This window comes from Siniperca chuatsi, linkage group LG12 (assembly GCF_020085105.1).
Source record: "Siniperca chuatsi isolate FFG_IHB_CAS linkage group LG12, ASM2008510v1, whole genome shotgun sequence".
Lineage (NCBI taxonomy): Eukaryota > Metazoa > Chordata > Actinopteri > Centrarchiformes > Sinipercidae > Siniperca > Siniperca chuatsi.
In genome coordinates this window covers 28,805,411-28,821,880 of record NC_058053.1, presented here as the reverse complement: position 1 = coordinate 28,821,880, position 16,470 = coordinate 28,805,411, and the positions used below count along the sequence as shown (strand labels likewise).

The 16,470-nt window shown below is 43.9% G+C and overlaps 1 protein-coding gene across 3 annotated transcripts in view; it reads left to right on the top strand.

Moving 5' to 3' along the window:
- The window catches only part of ttn.2 (titin, tandem duplicate 2), a 246,500-nt gene that overhangs the window by 35,228 nt on the left and 194,802 nt on the right, over positions 1 to 16,470 (top strand). For all 3 annotated transcript variants that reach the window (XM_044216152.1, XM_044216154.1, XM_044216153.1), the window contains exons 40-42: positions 507 to 695; positions 2,027 to 2,413; positions 5,758 to 5,808. In XM_044216152.1, the coding sequence (XP_044072087.1) occupies positions 507 to 695; positions 2,027 to 2,413; positions 5,758 to 5,808 (627 nt within the window). The remainder of the gene's footprint in view (positions 1 to 506; positions 696 to 2,026; positions 2,414 to 5,757; positions 5,809 to 16,470) is intronic.

Here is a 16,470-nt window from a genome sequence, read left to right as displayed (position 1 = left end):
GTCAGAAACAAAGTTGAACTGATGGTTAGAACATAAACCTGTATGATTGTTACATGATCCGGGAGAGTCTCGCATTTTCTTTGTTCAGTAACACTGAGGAGATCGTTTAAAGAAAAAAATGTAACTGCAAATACAGAACGTGGAAATTCCCTTCCAGAACCAGCCGCTCCTCCCACCTGCTGTTAAGGCCTGGTCACTCCAAAAAGTGACACAGCGAAATTCAGCCACGCCTAGCTGAAATATACTCTGATGACGTAGTGAAGACTCTCACGGCTAGCTGGTGAACTACTGTAGCTGGTGAGCTAACCGCTAACACACCAGCCAGCCAGAAACATGCTCGCACTAGTCGGTAACAATGTCTCTCTGAGCTTCTCTGTATTTGCTCTTGCACTGGATGGACCATGTTGGACTCTCCGGCTCTCCGTCCACTCAGCTCTGTCAGGGCTGTTTCATCACAAAATCCAGCCTGCCACCACAAACCTTCTTTTCCTTTGTCCTCCGTACAGATGTGAAGATCAGCTGGTTCCACAAGGAGAAGGAGATCAAGCAGTCAGACTTCTTCAGGATGTCTCAGTTTGACGACAGCTGTCAGCTGGAGATCTCCAGGGTTTACCCGGAGGACGAGGGCCAGTACACCTGCGTGGCCACAAACAACGCTGGAACCGTGTCCTGCTCCGCCACTCTCGCACTGGACGGTAAGTTTGTTACCACCAGAAATGCTGTTTTTACCCCTTCACTGACTCACACTGTAAAGGTAAATAACAGACGCCAATAGTAGTCATGGTTACCAATCATTTGTATACGCTGTCCGTTATCTCATCTTCAACACGTCAGATGTTATTTGTAGATCATGTTCCCCGTTTGTTATCTCCAGGTAACACAACAATTTAGTTTTTGAGCCTGTTACTCTGAGATTAGGATTCAATGATCAGATAAAAAGATATAAAATATTTTTTGGGGCTCTTAGTAAAATGTATCGACAGCACAATTGATCTGTCAGTGGAGTGTGAAATGAGTCGTTCAAAATATTCAAATGTTCAAATTCAAAAAATGTAAATGTTTTACAGGGAGGAAAAAAAGGGATTTAGATATAGAAGTAAATCTTATCTGTATTTGTCATCTTATATTGCAATATCAGTAAAGTAAATGGAAATATCGTAAACATTTCGTTGAGAAAACCAGCTGACAGTGGCCATTGTCAGCTTCCGTAGTGTTAATATACAGAAGTGTAACAAATAAAGGAAAAACCTGAATAAATGAATGTAGAAATGAATGGAGATGCTTCCATACAGGCTCAGGGGCTCACTGCTTTAATGAAAAGGAAAATGTTCAATCAGTCACATCCTGCGGCCGTCACAGTTACCAGATCTCAACCCAACTGAAGTCCTATGCTAGGTTTTGGAGCAAAGTGTTAGACTATCATCAAAACACAAAATATGGAATTATCTTTATTTTGGTTTTTACTCTGATTTGTCACCCATGTGTAGATGTTGTTCCTGCTGTGGTGGAGTTACGACACCAGATCACAGTGCTGTTCTTCTTTTCTTTACTGAAACTTAAGCATGTCCCAGTGAGCACCAGTTCAGTGATTTGAAGGTGAAAAGACAATCGACAGCATTTTGATGACCGTATTAGCAGCCAACAAGTCCTTGCTTTGCAAGAAGCAATAGAACCAAAAGGTTGCACTTGGTGCTTGTACATTCACATTTGGTGTGGAAATACCTTAACTCTCGACTGTTGGTTGGTCTCCACGTTAAAGTCAAGACACTTTACGCCCAATCGCTGACCCCGACCTCTTCCCTAAGAGGTTTTGCTGTGCTGTATCACACTACTACTTCCTTTGCTTCCTCATTATTCTCATGGCCAGAAATGTCACTTGTCAAAAAAAGGTTGTTTTATACATTTGAACATCTTCCTTTCCACCAAACGCAGACTGGTTTCAAACTGAAAATCACCAAACTGTGCTGACTGGGATGAATGTAATTCAAATAAAGCGCATAAAGTCAATGAACATGCTTCCTTTCAGGGCAAAAACAAACACTGGACAGTCCTGCTGAGTCTCAGTGGCATGTCTCCACCAGCCTCACTAGTCTAAAGAAACCTTCCATTGGCCAAAAGCCAGTTTTCATCCAGCCAATCACAAGCTGCACGGTGCCACACGGGGAGGTGGCCCGCTTTCACGCATGTGTGTCCGGCATGCCGAAGCCAGAGATAAGCTGGTTCCACAACCGGCAGCCAGTTCAGCCCACCAAGAACGTCGTGTTTCATTTCGATGAGGTGACGAACACCGCCATGCTCATCATAGTCGATGCTTTCTCTGAGCATGCGGGGCAGTACACCTGCAGGGCAGCCAATAACGCTGGAGAGACCGCATGCTCGGCCACCCTCACCGTATCCAAAGAAGAAGAAGAAGGTAACTTCTGGATCCGTCGGCTGCAGCCAGATTCCCTCTGAAACCGCACTCTAAAATAAACCTTTTTCTCTTCCTGTTAGATTAATTCACCCTCCTTAAACACCTCCTTATCGTCTCTAGACAAAACACCTCAAGGGATGTCCTGAACCAGTCTGCAAAAATGAGTATCAGATCTATTTAATGTCTGCTTTAAATATTTATTCAACCACCAAAGCCTCAAGATTAAAAATATACTTTTCAAGAGTGTCCTATCCAAGATAAGCAGCAATAAAAATGAGTTACAGACTAACAACTTAAGACAGAGAACAAAACAAACTCAGAATTAAACAGAAGTGTGATAAAATCAGTACAAAACTCTAAACAGATGAATCAAATCAGACTTGGTATCGGCAGAAATTACTACCCGGAAGCCCATGTTGGCTATATAGAATCCAGGATTGGTCAATATTGATATCAATTTGATGTTTCATTTCCCCTCTCTTCTTTTATATAAACACATAACGAACTCAAACATTTTTGATCAGGATCCCTTAAAAGTGTTTTTACAAAGAATTGCGACTAAGATATGCACTGGGCAGGAGTTCCTACAGTTGAAAAATACATTTTTCAATGCTCTCTGATGGATAAATTATGCAATGGCGACATTACTTCCAAATGGCCAAAACTGTAGATCTGCCGATTGTTTTCTTAAATTGACCCTGGAAAAAAAAGCTTGATCGGGACATCCCTCAGCCCTCTTCCGGATTTGACTAACCTCACGGTTCCAGAAAGAGGAACCACTTTGTTCATGAATGCACCGGTTTGTTTGAATAATGGGATTATCACCTCTCCTCTCTGCTCCACCTTCCTCATCACTCCCCACTGGAACAAACTCATCTCTCCAACATCCTTCATCCTCTCCGTCATCACCCTCCTCTCCTCTCCCGTTCAGGAAAACTCATGAAATTCACATGTATACCCTCTCTGTTGTACCTGCATCCTCCAGGAAACTCAAACCCTTCTTTGTCTGATTCACTTGGTGCCTCTGTGTTTTGTAATGTCTATATAACTTGCTCTTTCTTTTCTTTTTCACCATGTTCTTACAGATGTGTGTTTGCATTGCTTGATTTCTCACCTCAGAATCTAGTTTCTCAAAAAATATAGGTTAAATACCAGTATGAGTCACAAACTTCTTTGGCAGACAAATGGCACTCTAATCTGTTTGTCTTATGCATTTGGATCCCGTCGTTTTTGTCCGTCAACTGTGTAATTTGAAGCTATTATTGCTCTTAAGTACTAGGTGTCAAGAAATCATGAAAATACAAACCAGTTGTACAAACCAGTTTAAGGTAATTAAAAGCCATTACCACTGCAAGTAACAAAAGAACAAGTTAAAGAAGACCTGACACAGTATTGTTATATGAGCAATTAATTCTTGAATTGGTTGATGGCCATCATGTGACCTAAGTATGAAACTTTGGTCAGGTGATGACTAGGGTTGGGTACCGAACTTGGTACTTTTAAGGGTACCGACCGAATTACGTCGAGTAACGATTCACGTGAAATCTGTGCCAAATTTTGGTACCTGAGAGAGCGAGACTATGTCACCACTGCAGCTTGTTCACATCAGTGAGTCAGTGCAATGGTGAACCAAAAGTGGTCGCAAGTGTTGTTTACACTTTTCAAAACTCGACACAGACAACACTTGCTGTAATGCGCCATGCAAAGCAGGTCAGGGCAACACGTCTAACCTGAGGAAACACCTGGTCACAAACAAAATATATCTAAAAGAGTGTACCATGTTTGATGGCCTGAAAGCCAAGTCCCCTGCAGCAGCCACGTTAGCACGCCTGCAGCCAGCGCAGAAGAAGTTGAACCCTCCAAGGAAGACGAAACTTAAAGTGAGGCATTGACAACTTCATTGACATCTTCGGGTAATTAGCTAGTTGGAGATGTTGTTGTTCGAGATAACTGGGATTTTTTCGGTGTCTTGATTGACGTTATTTTAGCATTTTTACTAGCATTAGCCACAGGACTGTCAACTATCACGCATTGACCATGAGACTCACTCAACTGACAGTTTTCACAAGCTCTCACGCCACACGTCCAGTTTCTCAACAACAAATGTTTAACTCGTTTAAAAGGACACTGAGAGTGAACAGACAGACAAGAGTCAGTGGCTCTTCTGGCAGCAGTGTCTCACCTCTCGTGTGCAGACTGGCAGGAGTGACAGTGAGTTACTGTGGTTGCGGGGATGCTCTGTCGCTCTGAAACTTTTCACAGGGAAAAATTACAGTATGTAAGCACTGCGGTAGTGAGAGAAGTTTGGTCATTTTTGTTATTATAGAGAGTAAACTACAAAAAAAAGGTACTGTTGGGTACTGCTACCGAATTCCAGGTACCGGTACCATATCGGTTCAAATGTGATCGGTAACCAAACCTAGTGATAACAGATAACCCATATACGACCAACTGAACCAACAACTGAGCCAACTCCATCTACTGGTAGACCATGAGATGCGGTTGACAGCCCGTGGAAACCCTCACAAGTGGACATTGAGCTGAGATTATTTTGCCAAAGTATTGTTATAGGTCATTATTGTTGCAGTATTACTCTCAAACAGTCGTGGCTCCACTTAGTCTTATGCTGCACAGCTCTAGTTCATCAGGGATTTTACTTGTGCTTTTGGTGTGAAAGGCCTGTTGGATTTAGTTTTAGTCCCTTTATTAAAATACTGAACAATTAATTCGAAAGTGATAGCAGGTTCCAGTGCTGTGTTTTAAATAGTGGAGGTGGGCAGGGCTACACTTGAATCACAGACTAGGCCAATTTATTTGTTTGACAAAAGAATATATACTCAAGGTCCACTTACCAGTTTTTGCTTTTTTTGTTTTTGAGTTTCAAGCTCTGGAAAAACCTAGTAAATGGAACATGAGTTAAGTTTATTTTGTCAAACTACTATTTCTATGATCAAGAATGAACTTTGACACTAAATTTTTATTTTACATATGTGGTGCTCATGGTTTTAAATCTACTTTAGTATTGTAGTTCTAGTTGATAGCTCTACTTTAATTGGATCATGTTTGTTTTCAAGTTTTGTTAAAAGAAACATTTTGCGATGATAGCTTAAGTTTCCTCAATTCATGGATCAACCTTGATGGAACCCAAACACAGAAAATAAATTTGAGTCCAGCAAAGAAAAATGATAGAGGTGGAAATCCAGTGTCAGAGGTGGACATCACCTCCTAATGAGAATGAATGTGTGAAGGTTTGAAGACCCTCACTGGATCTATCCTGCATTTGATCAATGTGCTCACACTGTACTGATGAAATCTGAATTAATGTTATCTTTTTTCCTTAACAGTGACTCATGTGAGAGAGCAGATTGAAGCCAAGATTGAACAGGAAGTCAAAGGTAAGGTCACGTCAGATTTCTTACCATCATATATCCAAAAGCACAAAATTATTATCACACATGAGAAGCAGGCACAATGGAAAAGGGACAGTTTAACCAGATTTCTGTTTTACTTGATTAATTTTTCACTTCGAAAGTAGTCTGTCAGTGGGTAACTTTGATCCAAGCTTTGGCTCATTGAAGATGTTTTTTAAGTGGAGAAACTGTTGAGTTAGTGGAGAAACAAAACAGATGTGTGGATGCATGTGTTATGGATTATTTGGATTATAGTTGGCCTGCATTCACAGACTGCTTTTAGAGTTTGTAAATATGTCATTATGTTGAACTGTCCCTTTAAGTGATCTTTGAATTTCCACAGTAGCATGTCATCTTTATGTGTTTTGATAGAAAATTCCTTTTGTCTGTATTATTCTACCTGCTCTTATTCTGTTAATATTCCATGGTTTCCCCCTAGGCGAGCACTGGTAGAACTTGCTTGTACCAGTTTTTGACACTTGCGGTTTGCATCCAAAAGTTCGTTTCGTTTTGGCATGAAGGTTCCTCTGATCTTTTCCCAGAAAAGGTGCAGGATATGTATCTTTTAAAGCTTCCAGATTTGAAATGCCCTTTAAAAGATATGGAGGTTCACTGCATCTGGAACTGATATCTTCCTCCTGCAAAATATTTCTTAGCCTGGCTTGCAGATAGTGGGATGTGATTCCTGTGTTTTGCACCCTAAATAACACCAGTAAACTATATTAGTTCGAATAAACGCCTTCTCACCCAATTTTACAGCTTCATTTGTATAAGTTTTGGAATATATGATATGTTTTGGAGAGCTTTGCCTCTCATTGATACTTGTGCATCATTTATTTCCTCTCAAGTTTAAGGATTAGAAAGGGCGTTTATTCTCCTGTCTGCAAGTCAGGTAAGGAATATTCGAGTATAAAGCCAAAGCAATTATCAAAAAGTAAAACAAGCGAATGTTAGCAGCCCATCTTGGAAATATAATGTTTTTTTAATGATAATAAAATAATTTATGTTTTGAAGAAATTTCCACAGAAGAAGGATCAAAACTTCCTGCAGGTTTCTAATAAAAAGAATCAAGTCTTGCGTTTATTCGAACAAATATGGTGAGTGAAATTATTTCTTATGGCATTGTGACTCCCAGCATGCATTTAATATTTCCATTAATGATTCATTCAAATCCTTTTCTCTCTTTTTACCCCTGGAGGCTGTGTTGTTCTGACAGTTGTCTGTTCTGTTTGCAGAGCTGTTTTATCATGAAAGCAAAGAAGAAACACCACACAGCAGCACAGAACTCACCGGCACTCAACAGCTGAGAGGAGCCTTCTCCGACACCGAGGACTTCCTAGATCATGGCCTGGTGTCGGCCAATCGCTGCTCCAGCAGAACCTCCTCCATTACCTCGTGGACGGAGAACATTAAACCTTCTTTCACAAAGAAACTCAAGTTCCAGTCAGTCGTTGAAGGACAACCAGTGGAGTTAAAGTGTAAACTGGTTGCTTGCCCTCCACCAACTATCCTCTGGTTTCATAATAATAGATCTATTCCTAAAGAGCGTAGACGTAGGATCTGTACTGACAGCAGAATGCACGTGCACACTACCACTCTGGTTATCGATAGTATCAAAGAGAAGGACTCAGGCAGTTATAAGGTAATGGCGATAAACACGGAGGGTTCTGCTGAGTCAACAGCATCACTTTTGGTGTCGCTGAGGGAAGAGCAGTCTGCTAACTACCTGGGCTTTGTTAGACGCTCTGCCAAAGCCCATGAAAGCATAGACGCCATGGCAGAGGAGAGGAAAGAGAGGAAGTTTAGGGTCGACCTCAGGTGTGTAGGATCTCCCTTTGACAAGATGTCCAAAGTCCATCAAGGAAGATCTCGATCTAAGAACTCTCTGGTGCGTACTGTGTACTTTAAGTCCGGTTCCCATTCAAAAGAAAAAGAGTCAGAGAAAGAGTCCAAACGTTTGGAGACTGCCTCTGAGCGCGCCCCGTCCCCTCCGCCCATGTTTGAGAGGTCTGAGCACTTTAACGACAGATTCAGTGATATCTACTGTGACCGGCGCACTGGTGCCAGGTTCAGTGACAAGTTTAGTGACAGATGCAGCGACAGATACAGCGAGAGGTTCAGTGACACTGAGAGCCTTCACAACGAGGTAAGAACAAAACTTACCACACTCCAAAAAGCTGTCAAACAGAAGAAGAGGTTTTCTATCTCTACCATGTCCTCCTCTGAGTTTGAGTTAGAATCAGTTGCCAGCGAGTCGAGCTATGCAGATTATGTGGAGAGGCTCAGGGTCAAGCCTGCCTCTCTGCCTGATGTCCAGCATTTCAATCGACCTTTTGATTTGGGAGAGAGTCATAGGGACTTTCAAGGTAAAACCTCAAGCAGGGAGGCCTCTCATTCTCGTGTGAGGCATTCATTTGAGCCCCAGTCCAGAACCAGGGCCATTCAAATCATGAAAGGTGAGTTGGTTGATACATTGGTGCCACAGACAGAAAGGAAATCAGGTGAAAGATATTTGGAGACACTGAAGGATAAAAAAGTTGAGAGTTTTGTAGAATCTCAACCAGATGTCAGATTCAAGCAGATGGTAAGTGAACATCACAGTGCGGTTGCTGACCAAAAGGTGGAGGCTGCAAAGGTTGAGGTCGAGCTACGTCACCCTGAAGTCCCATACTCTGAAACATTAGCATATCCAGAAACTACAATGTACACTCAAAGCAGGGAATCTGTTAGAACTGTGCCTACTCAAGAGGAATTGTCACTCATGGAGTCACCCAGGCCAAAGCCAGTCCCATCTATCAGGGAGAAGTTCCTTAGTGAAGCATTAACACCAGAAGACATAGCAACAACAGAAGCAGTTGAGCCATATGAAGAGGCGTGTGCAGGGGAGTCTTTGAGGGCTCAGTATGAGAAGAGCCTGGAAGCTGAACGGATGGAGTGTGAGGAAAAACTCCTTACCCTGCGGATCAGGAAATGGCAGCAAGGGAGTAGGATGTCAGAAGAGGAGACATTTCACCCTGAAACTGATCTGCCCATGCCAACAGAGATGCAGTACATGGAGCCTGCGGGGCAAATTTATATCCCACAGGAGGTGGTGGAGAAAAGAGCAACTATAGAAATTGAGGCCATCCCATCCTCTTTCCATAAATCACCCAGAATGAAGGGAAGGTTGGTAAATCCTGAAGCTGCAACTGGGTCAACACCCAAATCGCCTAAAGTAAAAGCCAGAGGGGAAGAAGTGGAAACGTCTGCCTCTTTGCTTACAAAGTCAGCCACAATGGAAGCCAGATTAGAAGAAATGGAAGGTGAGGCACCACTCATGCGGGCACAAATATCACCCAGAATAAAAACTAGAGCAGCAGAAGTGGAAGCAGACTTGTCGCCTAGAACAAAAGCCAGGGCAGAGGACAGACTCAGAGAGTCACCCAAGCCAAGGCAAGTCAAATCTATAAAAGAGAGGTTCCTTAGTGAAGCTGTAACACCAGGTCGCATTGCAACAGAAACAGTTGAGCCATATGAAGAGGAGCGTGCAGGGGAGTCTTTGAGGGCTCAGTATGAGAAGAGCCTGGAAGCTGAGCGGATGCAGTGTGAGGAAAAACTCCTGGCCCTGCGGATCAGAAAATGGCAGCAAGGCATGCGAATGTCAGAAGAGGAGACACCCCACCCTGAAACTGATCTGCCCATGCCAGCAGAGACACAGTACATGGAGCCTGAGGGGCATATTTACACCCAGCAGGAGGTGGTGGAGAAAAGAGCAACTGTAGACCATGCTACCATGTCAACACCTAAGTCACCTAAAGTAAAAGGTAGAGTAGAACAGGACAAAGCCTCTGCCCCCTTGATTAAAACCAGAATGAAAGCCAGACCAGGAGAATTGGAAACTGAGGAATCAGTCATGCTGTCACAAAAATCACCCAGAATAAAAGATAGAGCAGCAGAAGTGGAAGCTGAGTCATCACCTAGAACAAAATCCAGAGTTGAGAAGATGTTGTTCGAGAAGACAGGAGAAGAGCGTGAGCTCCAGCTGTCAAGGGAGAACATTTCTGAGCTGAAGAATGAGAGTGAGAAGTTTGTCAGTGAAGAGGAGGCCTTGACTCAACGAATAATGAAATGGCAACAGGATGTTCTGATGGAACAAGAGCAAGCTGTGAAGCCAGAGTCCGACTGGGTGGAGGGTTACTCACCGATTCAGGCAGAGAGGAACACTGAGATTGGAAGAAATGAGGCTCCTGCTTCAGAATCAATTTCACAACCTGAAGTGGTCCGCAGCAGTAAGACTTCCCCAGGAAAAACAGCCAAAGAGAAGTTCCTTTTGAGTGAGTCAGTTCCTGCTGGTTTCCAAGATCAGCAGGATGATAGCCTGCAGTGGCCGCCTACTGGCGAGCTGCTGACAGAGGGCCGTGAGACCAGGTTGCAGAGAGACAGTGAGTACTTTGTAAGTGAGGAGGAAGCAATGGCTCAGCGCATCCTGAAATGGCAACAAGATGTTGTCGAACAAGAGGAAGTAGCTGAGCTGGAGTCTGAGTGGGCTTTGGACAATCAATGCAAACAACCTGGTTCTGGGTTGTCATTTGAGTCCCATGTTCCATTTGATAGTGAACCCCATCATGGTGACATTTCTCATGAAACCCACCCCAGTGACCTTGCACCTCCACATACAACTCTTGCTGGTGGAGCCTTACCAACAAAAATACCTTCACCTCTTCAACATGCTACTGGGTACGAGTCATCTCCTCCTCATGAGTCTTCTTCCATAACAAGGCATTCTCCTACACATGCTGGTTTACTGCACCAAGTGAGTGTGCCTATTAAAAGCTCTTACGATTTAAAATCTACTCCTGTAAAAGACAGAACGGGTCATGGAGCTTCACCAGTTCAGAGATACTCTCCAACCCAACTTACTGATGTGCCTTGTGAGGGATACGAACTTGCGCCTGCCCGGGGTGAGAGTCCTAATAAGCCTTCCAGAGAGTTTTTCTCAGTCATGAGACGCTCCCCATGCCATAGTCCACAGGAGGATCTGGGAAGAGAGGAAGACAGTAGGCGGAGCAAGGGGGAATACGCTGTGACTGTTGATAAATCCAGCAGCCAACGCTTCCAGTCAGATGTGAGAGAAGAGAGACGAATGAAAGAGGAGATAGGAACTACCAGAGAGAGCAGCGAGTGGAGACAACAGAAGGATTTTACAGGTGTGAGGAGAGAGGAAAGAAGCAGGGATTTGATAAGGTCAAAAAAGGGTGGTGAAATTAGTGCAGAAAGCCTTAAACTCGGAGCTATAAAGAAGGAGGAGAGGAAAGTCCAAGAGGAGTCAAATTTGAAAGAGGGAGTTTACCAAACTCAAGAGTCTAAGAGGATAAAAGAAGGGGATACAAGTGCTGGTGGCTCCCGTCCAGTATTTGTGAAAGAAATATCTTCAGTTAAAATTAAAATTGGTGAGATGTCAGAGTTTACCTGCCAGTTCCAGGGTGACCCTCTGCCCACAGTCACCTGGCTCAAAGATGGCCACCCATTAGCCCACAACCCTGATTACGATATCATGAGCAAATCTAACAAATCAAAGCTCACTGTCTTCTATCCAACGACAGACCACGAGGGGACATATGACTGTGTCATAACCAATAAACATGGAAAATCCATCTGCAGCGGCACTCTCGAGATCTCTGACAAAAAGGTGGTGAGAAGGTCAGGGGTCACACGGGAGGTGGTTGTTGCAGAGGAGCTAGAGAAAGGTGAGGAAAACCAGGAGAGCATGATAGAAGCGGAACTTAAGACCTACATGGATTCAGGAAAGGCAACCCTACAGGTGCCTCAGGCGGTGATCCACAGACGCCGCTGCTCAGATGAATCTTTTAGCTCTTCACCTGTAGAAATCAGAATTACTGCTCCCACTCCTATCCCAGGGATGAGAGATGAAAGCAGCGAGGACAAACGTCAGGCTTTTACAGAGAAAACTTCAGATGTGCCAAGCGATGAGGGAGACTCTCAGACTGTCAAACATAAATTTACTTTCTCCTTTGATGTGGTTGGTGAAGCTCCTCATGTGGTCAGTGAATTAGAGAATATTACCTGTTCTGAGGGCAACACTGCTGTGTTAGAGTGTGTAATCACAGGTGAACCTGCCCCAGAAATCACATGGTATTATGATGAGGTTTGCCTCGAAATCAAGGCCGGAAAATACAGAGTTGAGGTAGATAATAAAGTGTACAGGCTGTATATCAACAGTTTTAAATACACTGATGCAGGAGCATACAAATGTGTTGCTAGAAATAAGCTGGGAGAGGTCACAAGCATCTCTGATGTGGCATTTCGAGTTGCAGAGCCTGCACAATTTTCAGAGGGTGGTGCTGCTGCAGAGGATGGTGGTTTTACTACATCTGGGAGAGTGAGAAAGTCTCCTGTTGGTTTAACTGAGGATGTCGAGAAACCTGCCATATTCCACAAAGCTGCCATCACTCACACTGAGGATAGTATCATTCAGATGAAAGATAAACCTCTGAGTTCACGAGCTCCATCAGAGATGGCTGCCAAAGCCCCAAAATCCAGACCTGATGTCTCTAGAGAGCCTCCGACTATATCCGGGTGTGGTCTGCAGGCTTCTGCCGCTGTGATAAAAGTTTCTCAGATTAAACAAGCTTTTGAGTCAGACTCACCAGTTGCATTACTGACACCCCCCTCTCCTGAGGAAACAATTTTCCCTGAGGAGTTTATACCTGCGGTGGCCATTTCCCTTGACCAGCAGGAACAAGTAATTGCACCTAAACCTGACACCATGCATGCAGAAGGTGGTGATAGATTTGCTACTGCTAAGACAGTAAATCCAGGTTCTCACAAAGCTATTCCTGCTTCAGGGAAATCAGTCTCCCCTCATAATCCTGTAGCACCCAAACCTGTCTCTTCTAAGACCTCCCAGCTCACCTCCTCTCTGGAGGAAGACAGTGAGATCTGTGTGATATCTGGTGATGTTGAAGAGGGAGCAGTTTTAGCAGAAAGCCATGGTGCAGTTAAACAGTTTGTACAGGAAGTGCAGGAGTCTCCAGAGCTGGTCAGGCCTAAGCCACAGAAACCTGCTTGTTTTCCAGAACAAATGGAGGCAGGTGAAGTGGAGATGGTGAGGGAGGAGACTGTGCATACTTTTGACAGAACTAGCAGCTTCATTCCTTTCCAGTCCGATAAAGTACCTGCAGTAAAACGCTCAGTTAGAACTTCAGCTCCAGCTGAAGAAGCTGTTAAGCCTAAAATAATTTCTCAATCTCTCAAACCTGAGAGACAAAGTGCAGCTGCAAGGTCTTCCACTATTCAAAGTGAGGTTGAAGTTCTCAGTATGGAGGTCCCGAGTTATGCTGAGGGGGCTAGTGTTGTGGATGAGCTGGCAGCAGTGAAAAAAACTATGCAACAAGAGGTTAAAGGAATTAGTGAGGGATATGTTTTTATGCCCGGGGTGGAGCATGTGAGTGAGGAGGCTGAACTTACAGGTGAGGAGCTGATTTCAATCGCAGAGCCCTCTATGGACAGTGGTGTCTTCCTTAGTATGCCGGACTCCCAGGCCGATGTGACAGAAGTAGCAAAGGAAATGGCTGGTGATGTTGTTGAGCCTCATACACAAATCAATGGTGAAGATGAGAGGATTGATGTCCATGTGAAGCCAGAACCTAAACCGCTTATTGTCAAGCCTAAAGTAGACAGCAGAGTTAAACCTCTTGCTCTGCCTGAGGATGCTGCTGCTGAGGGACCTCAGAGCCAGGTTGCGTCTATACAGGAAAGAGGTGGTTTGGACAAGGCCTCAGCAGCTGAAGATGGGGGGGCAGCAGCAGCAGTTGGCTCCATTGAGGAAGAGGAGGTCACTTTTGGTACAGTGTACGACTACTACAACCCTCCAACAGACTGGGGAAGGCCACTGTCCCCTGAGTCTGAGATGTCCATAGAGATTGGCAGCACTGTGAGTGAAGAGATAGCCGAGGTAGCTGAGAGGTTCTACACCCCAGGCTCATCTACCGAGGTCTCGCAGCCAATTGCAGAGTCCTTCCACACTCCCATGTCTCACATGTCCTTCCATACTCATAGTTCTGATACACCTGGTGGGTTTATGACTCCTCAGGACTATCCCTTCTCCCCTGTAGAACTTAAGAGACCCTCAACAGGAGACTCTAGCGAGAGGTTCTTCTCACCGGTTCAGTTCCTGACATCTCCTGCTGATGAGGGCATTGAAACAACGCCTCCTGGAGTAAACACGGATGAAAATCTATTCCTCACCAAGGGAATAGGTTCCTTAGGCCTGGCAACCCTTCAGGAGAAAGTGCAGGGAATCCCTCCTGCCTTCCTCAAACCTCTCATTAAGAAAAGAGTGTTTGAAAATGACTTGCTAACATTTTATGCTGAGGTGTTTGGCCTACCTTCCCCTGAGGTGAAGTGGTTCTGCAACAAAACCCAATTGGTGGCAGATGACAGAGTAAAAATGAAGAGAGATGGCGATAGCATCTCGCTAACAATTCTCAATGTCACTAAAGCTGACCAGGGAGAGTATATCTGCGAGGCTGTGAACTATGTCGGGGAAGCCAGAAGTGTTGCTTTGGTGGTAGTTGTATCGCAGGAAGTGAGGTTCATGCCTGCCCCACCTGCTGTCACCCATCAGCATGTGATGGAGTTTGATGTGGAGGAAGATGACTCTTCTCGTTCTCCTTCCCCTCAGGAGATTCTGCTCGAAGTAGAATTGGATGAAAATGAGGTGAAAGAATTTGAGAAACAGGTTAAGATCATTACCATTCCTGAGTACACAGCTGACAACAAGAGCATGATCATATCTTTGGATGTGTTACCAAGTATTTATGAGGAGGGCACTGTGGACTTTGTCACCCAGGAGCATGATGATTTGAAAATAGCTTTCGAGGTCACTGAGATGCCTCCTAGGTTCATCAATCCCATCTGTGATATGGAAACCCCGGAGGGTACCACTGTCATGTTTGAGTGCTCACTGATGGGAATTCCATCTCCCATTGTGTCCTGGTTCAAAGGTGACAAAAAAATTCCTCACAATAACAAAAAACAATTGCACTCATCTGACGGAGACAACCACTTCCTGAAGATCTGCAAAGTCACAACACAGGATAGCGGAGTGTATACCTGCAGGGCTATTAACGTTGTTGGGGAGACTCTGTGTAGGGCCTCCCTGGTAGTGTTAAATGGCAAAGCTTTCTCAGGGAAGACCAGAGGCCGGGAGTTGACCGCCGTGTCTCTCGGAAGCGCCAAAGTCCAGCCACAGAAGTTTGACTTGGTGGTTGGCAACACGTCATTTGAAGGCGAACAGGTGTCAGAAATTGAGCTTGAGTTTGAGTTTGAGCAAGAGGCAGATGAGTCACAGCGGGCAGTCAGGCTGGTGGCCAACACTGACAACGAAATGAGTGAACAGGGAGAGAAATACGTTAGCATTAACTTTGATGTATTTGCTGAGCCAGCAAAAGATGACAAGGTAGAGTTCAAAGGGAAGTCCTCTGATATGTGTAGCTTCCAGTTTCAGGTGACTGAGACGCCCCCTAAATGTGTCATCCCATTGACTAATGTTACAGCAGCGGTAGGGACACCAGTTATCCTCCAGTGTCTGTTTAGCGGTAAGCCAAGCCCCACCGCCGAGTGGTACAAAGATGGAGACCGTGTCACAGACAGCAGGTGTATAATCCAGGAGAAAACTGCAGGCCATTTCAATCTGCTCATTACCAACGCGGCCCAGAGTGATGCTGGCGAGTATAAGTGCATAATCCAAAATACATCCGGTTGCATTGAAACTACTGCACTGCTAAAGGTATTTTAGAGGTTGAATGGCCTGGGGCTGGTTGCACAAAGAAATATAATTACTGTCCATGTTGTGGCGTTGCTAATTCTTCACTACTTTAAACTGTACTAAGATTAAGACTCTTGAAAATCTGAAAAAGACATGGCTGACCAAGAAACCTCTACAAGCTGCTTTACTTGGAAACATAGATAATGAGTGAAGCAACAGCCTAAATTAAACAGAAAATGTTTTTACACTTATGAACCCTCTAAAAACATTCTCTTCTCATTGCTTACTTAACATTGTTTACAAATTGCAAGTTTTCCACATTTTGTCAGTTTGCAGCAGGTGTGCTTTATTGTTACCACTGAAACACACAACTGTTAGGAGATAGCCTGGGGGCTAAGTGGCTAACTCTTTTGGCTTAAATTAGTCACTGTCTAACCCATATTATACTTGTCTAAGTGCACATTAGAAACACATTAGAAAAGTTTAAATAAACTTTGGGCAACCAGCCCGTACTCCTGTGGGTAAAAACTGTGTGTAAAGGTAAACATGGAAGTAAAAAAAGTGGTTGAATAATGTCAGCACATCAGTCTGCTGACTCTTTTTTCTTTATGTATTGTAAGTTGTGTAAAACGTAACGCAACACTTGTTTTATTTTAATTTTTGGTAGAAAAATCTGGCTTTATGTTTGGTTTTGTTATCTGGTAACAGTGCAACTTTGAAATTCAATGATGACATTATGAAGTAATGTCTTTACATATCACTGACCACAAACTGCATCTGTTGTTTTATTAAGTCAAGCAGCTCAAAGAAAAATGTTACCAGTCTGTTTTTAACATTGTGCTGTTCACATCAGTTTGCACTACGAAAGCTAACAACTA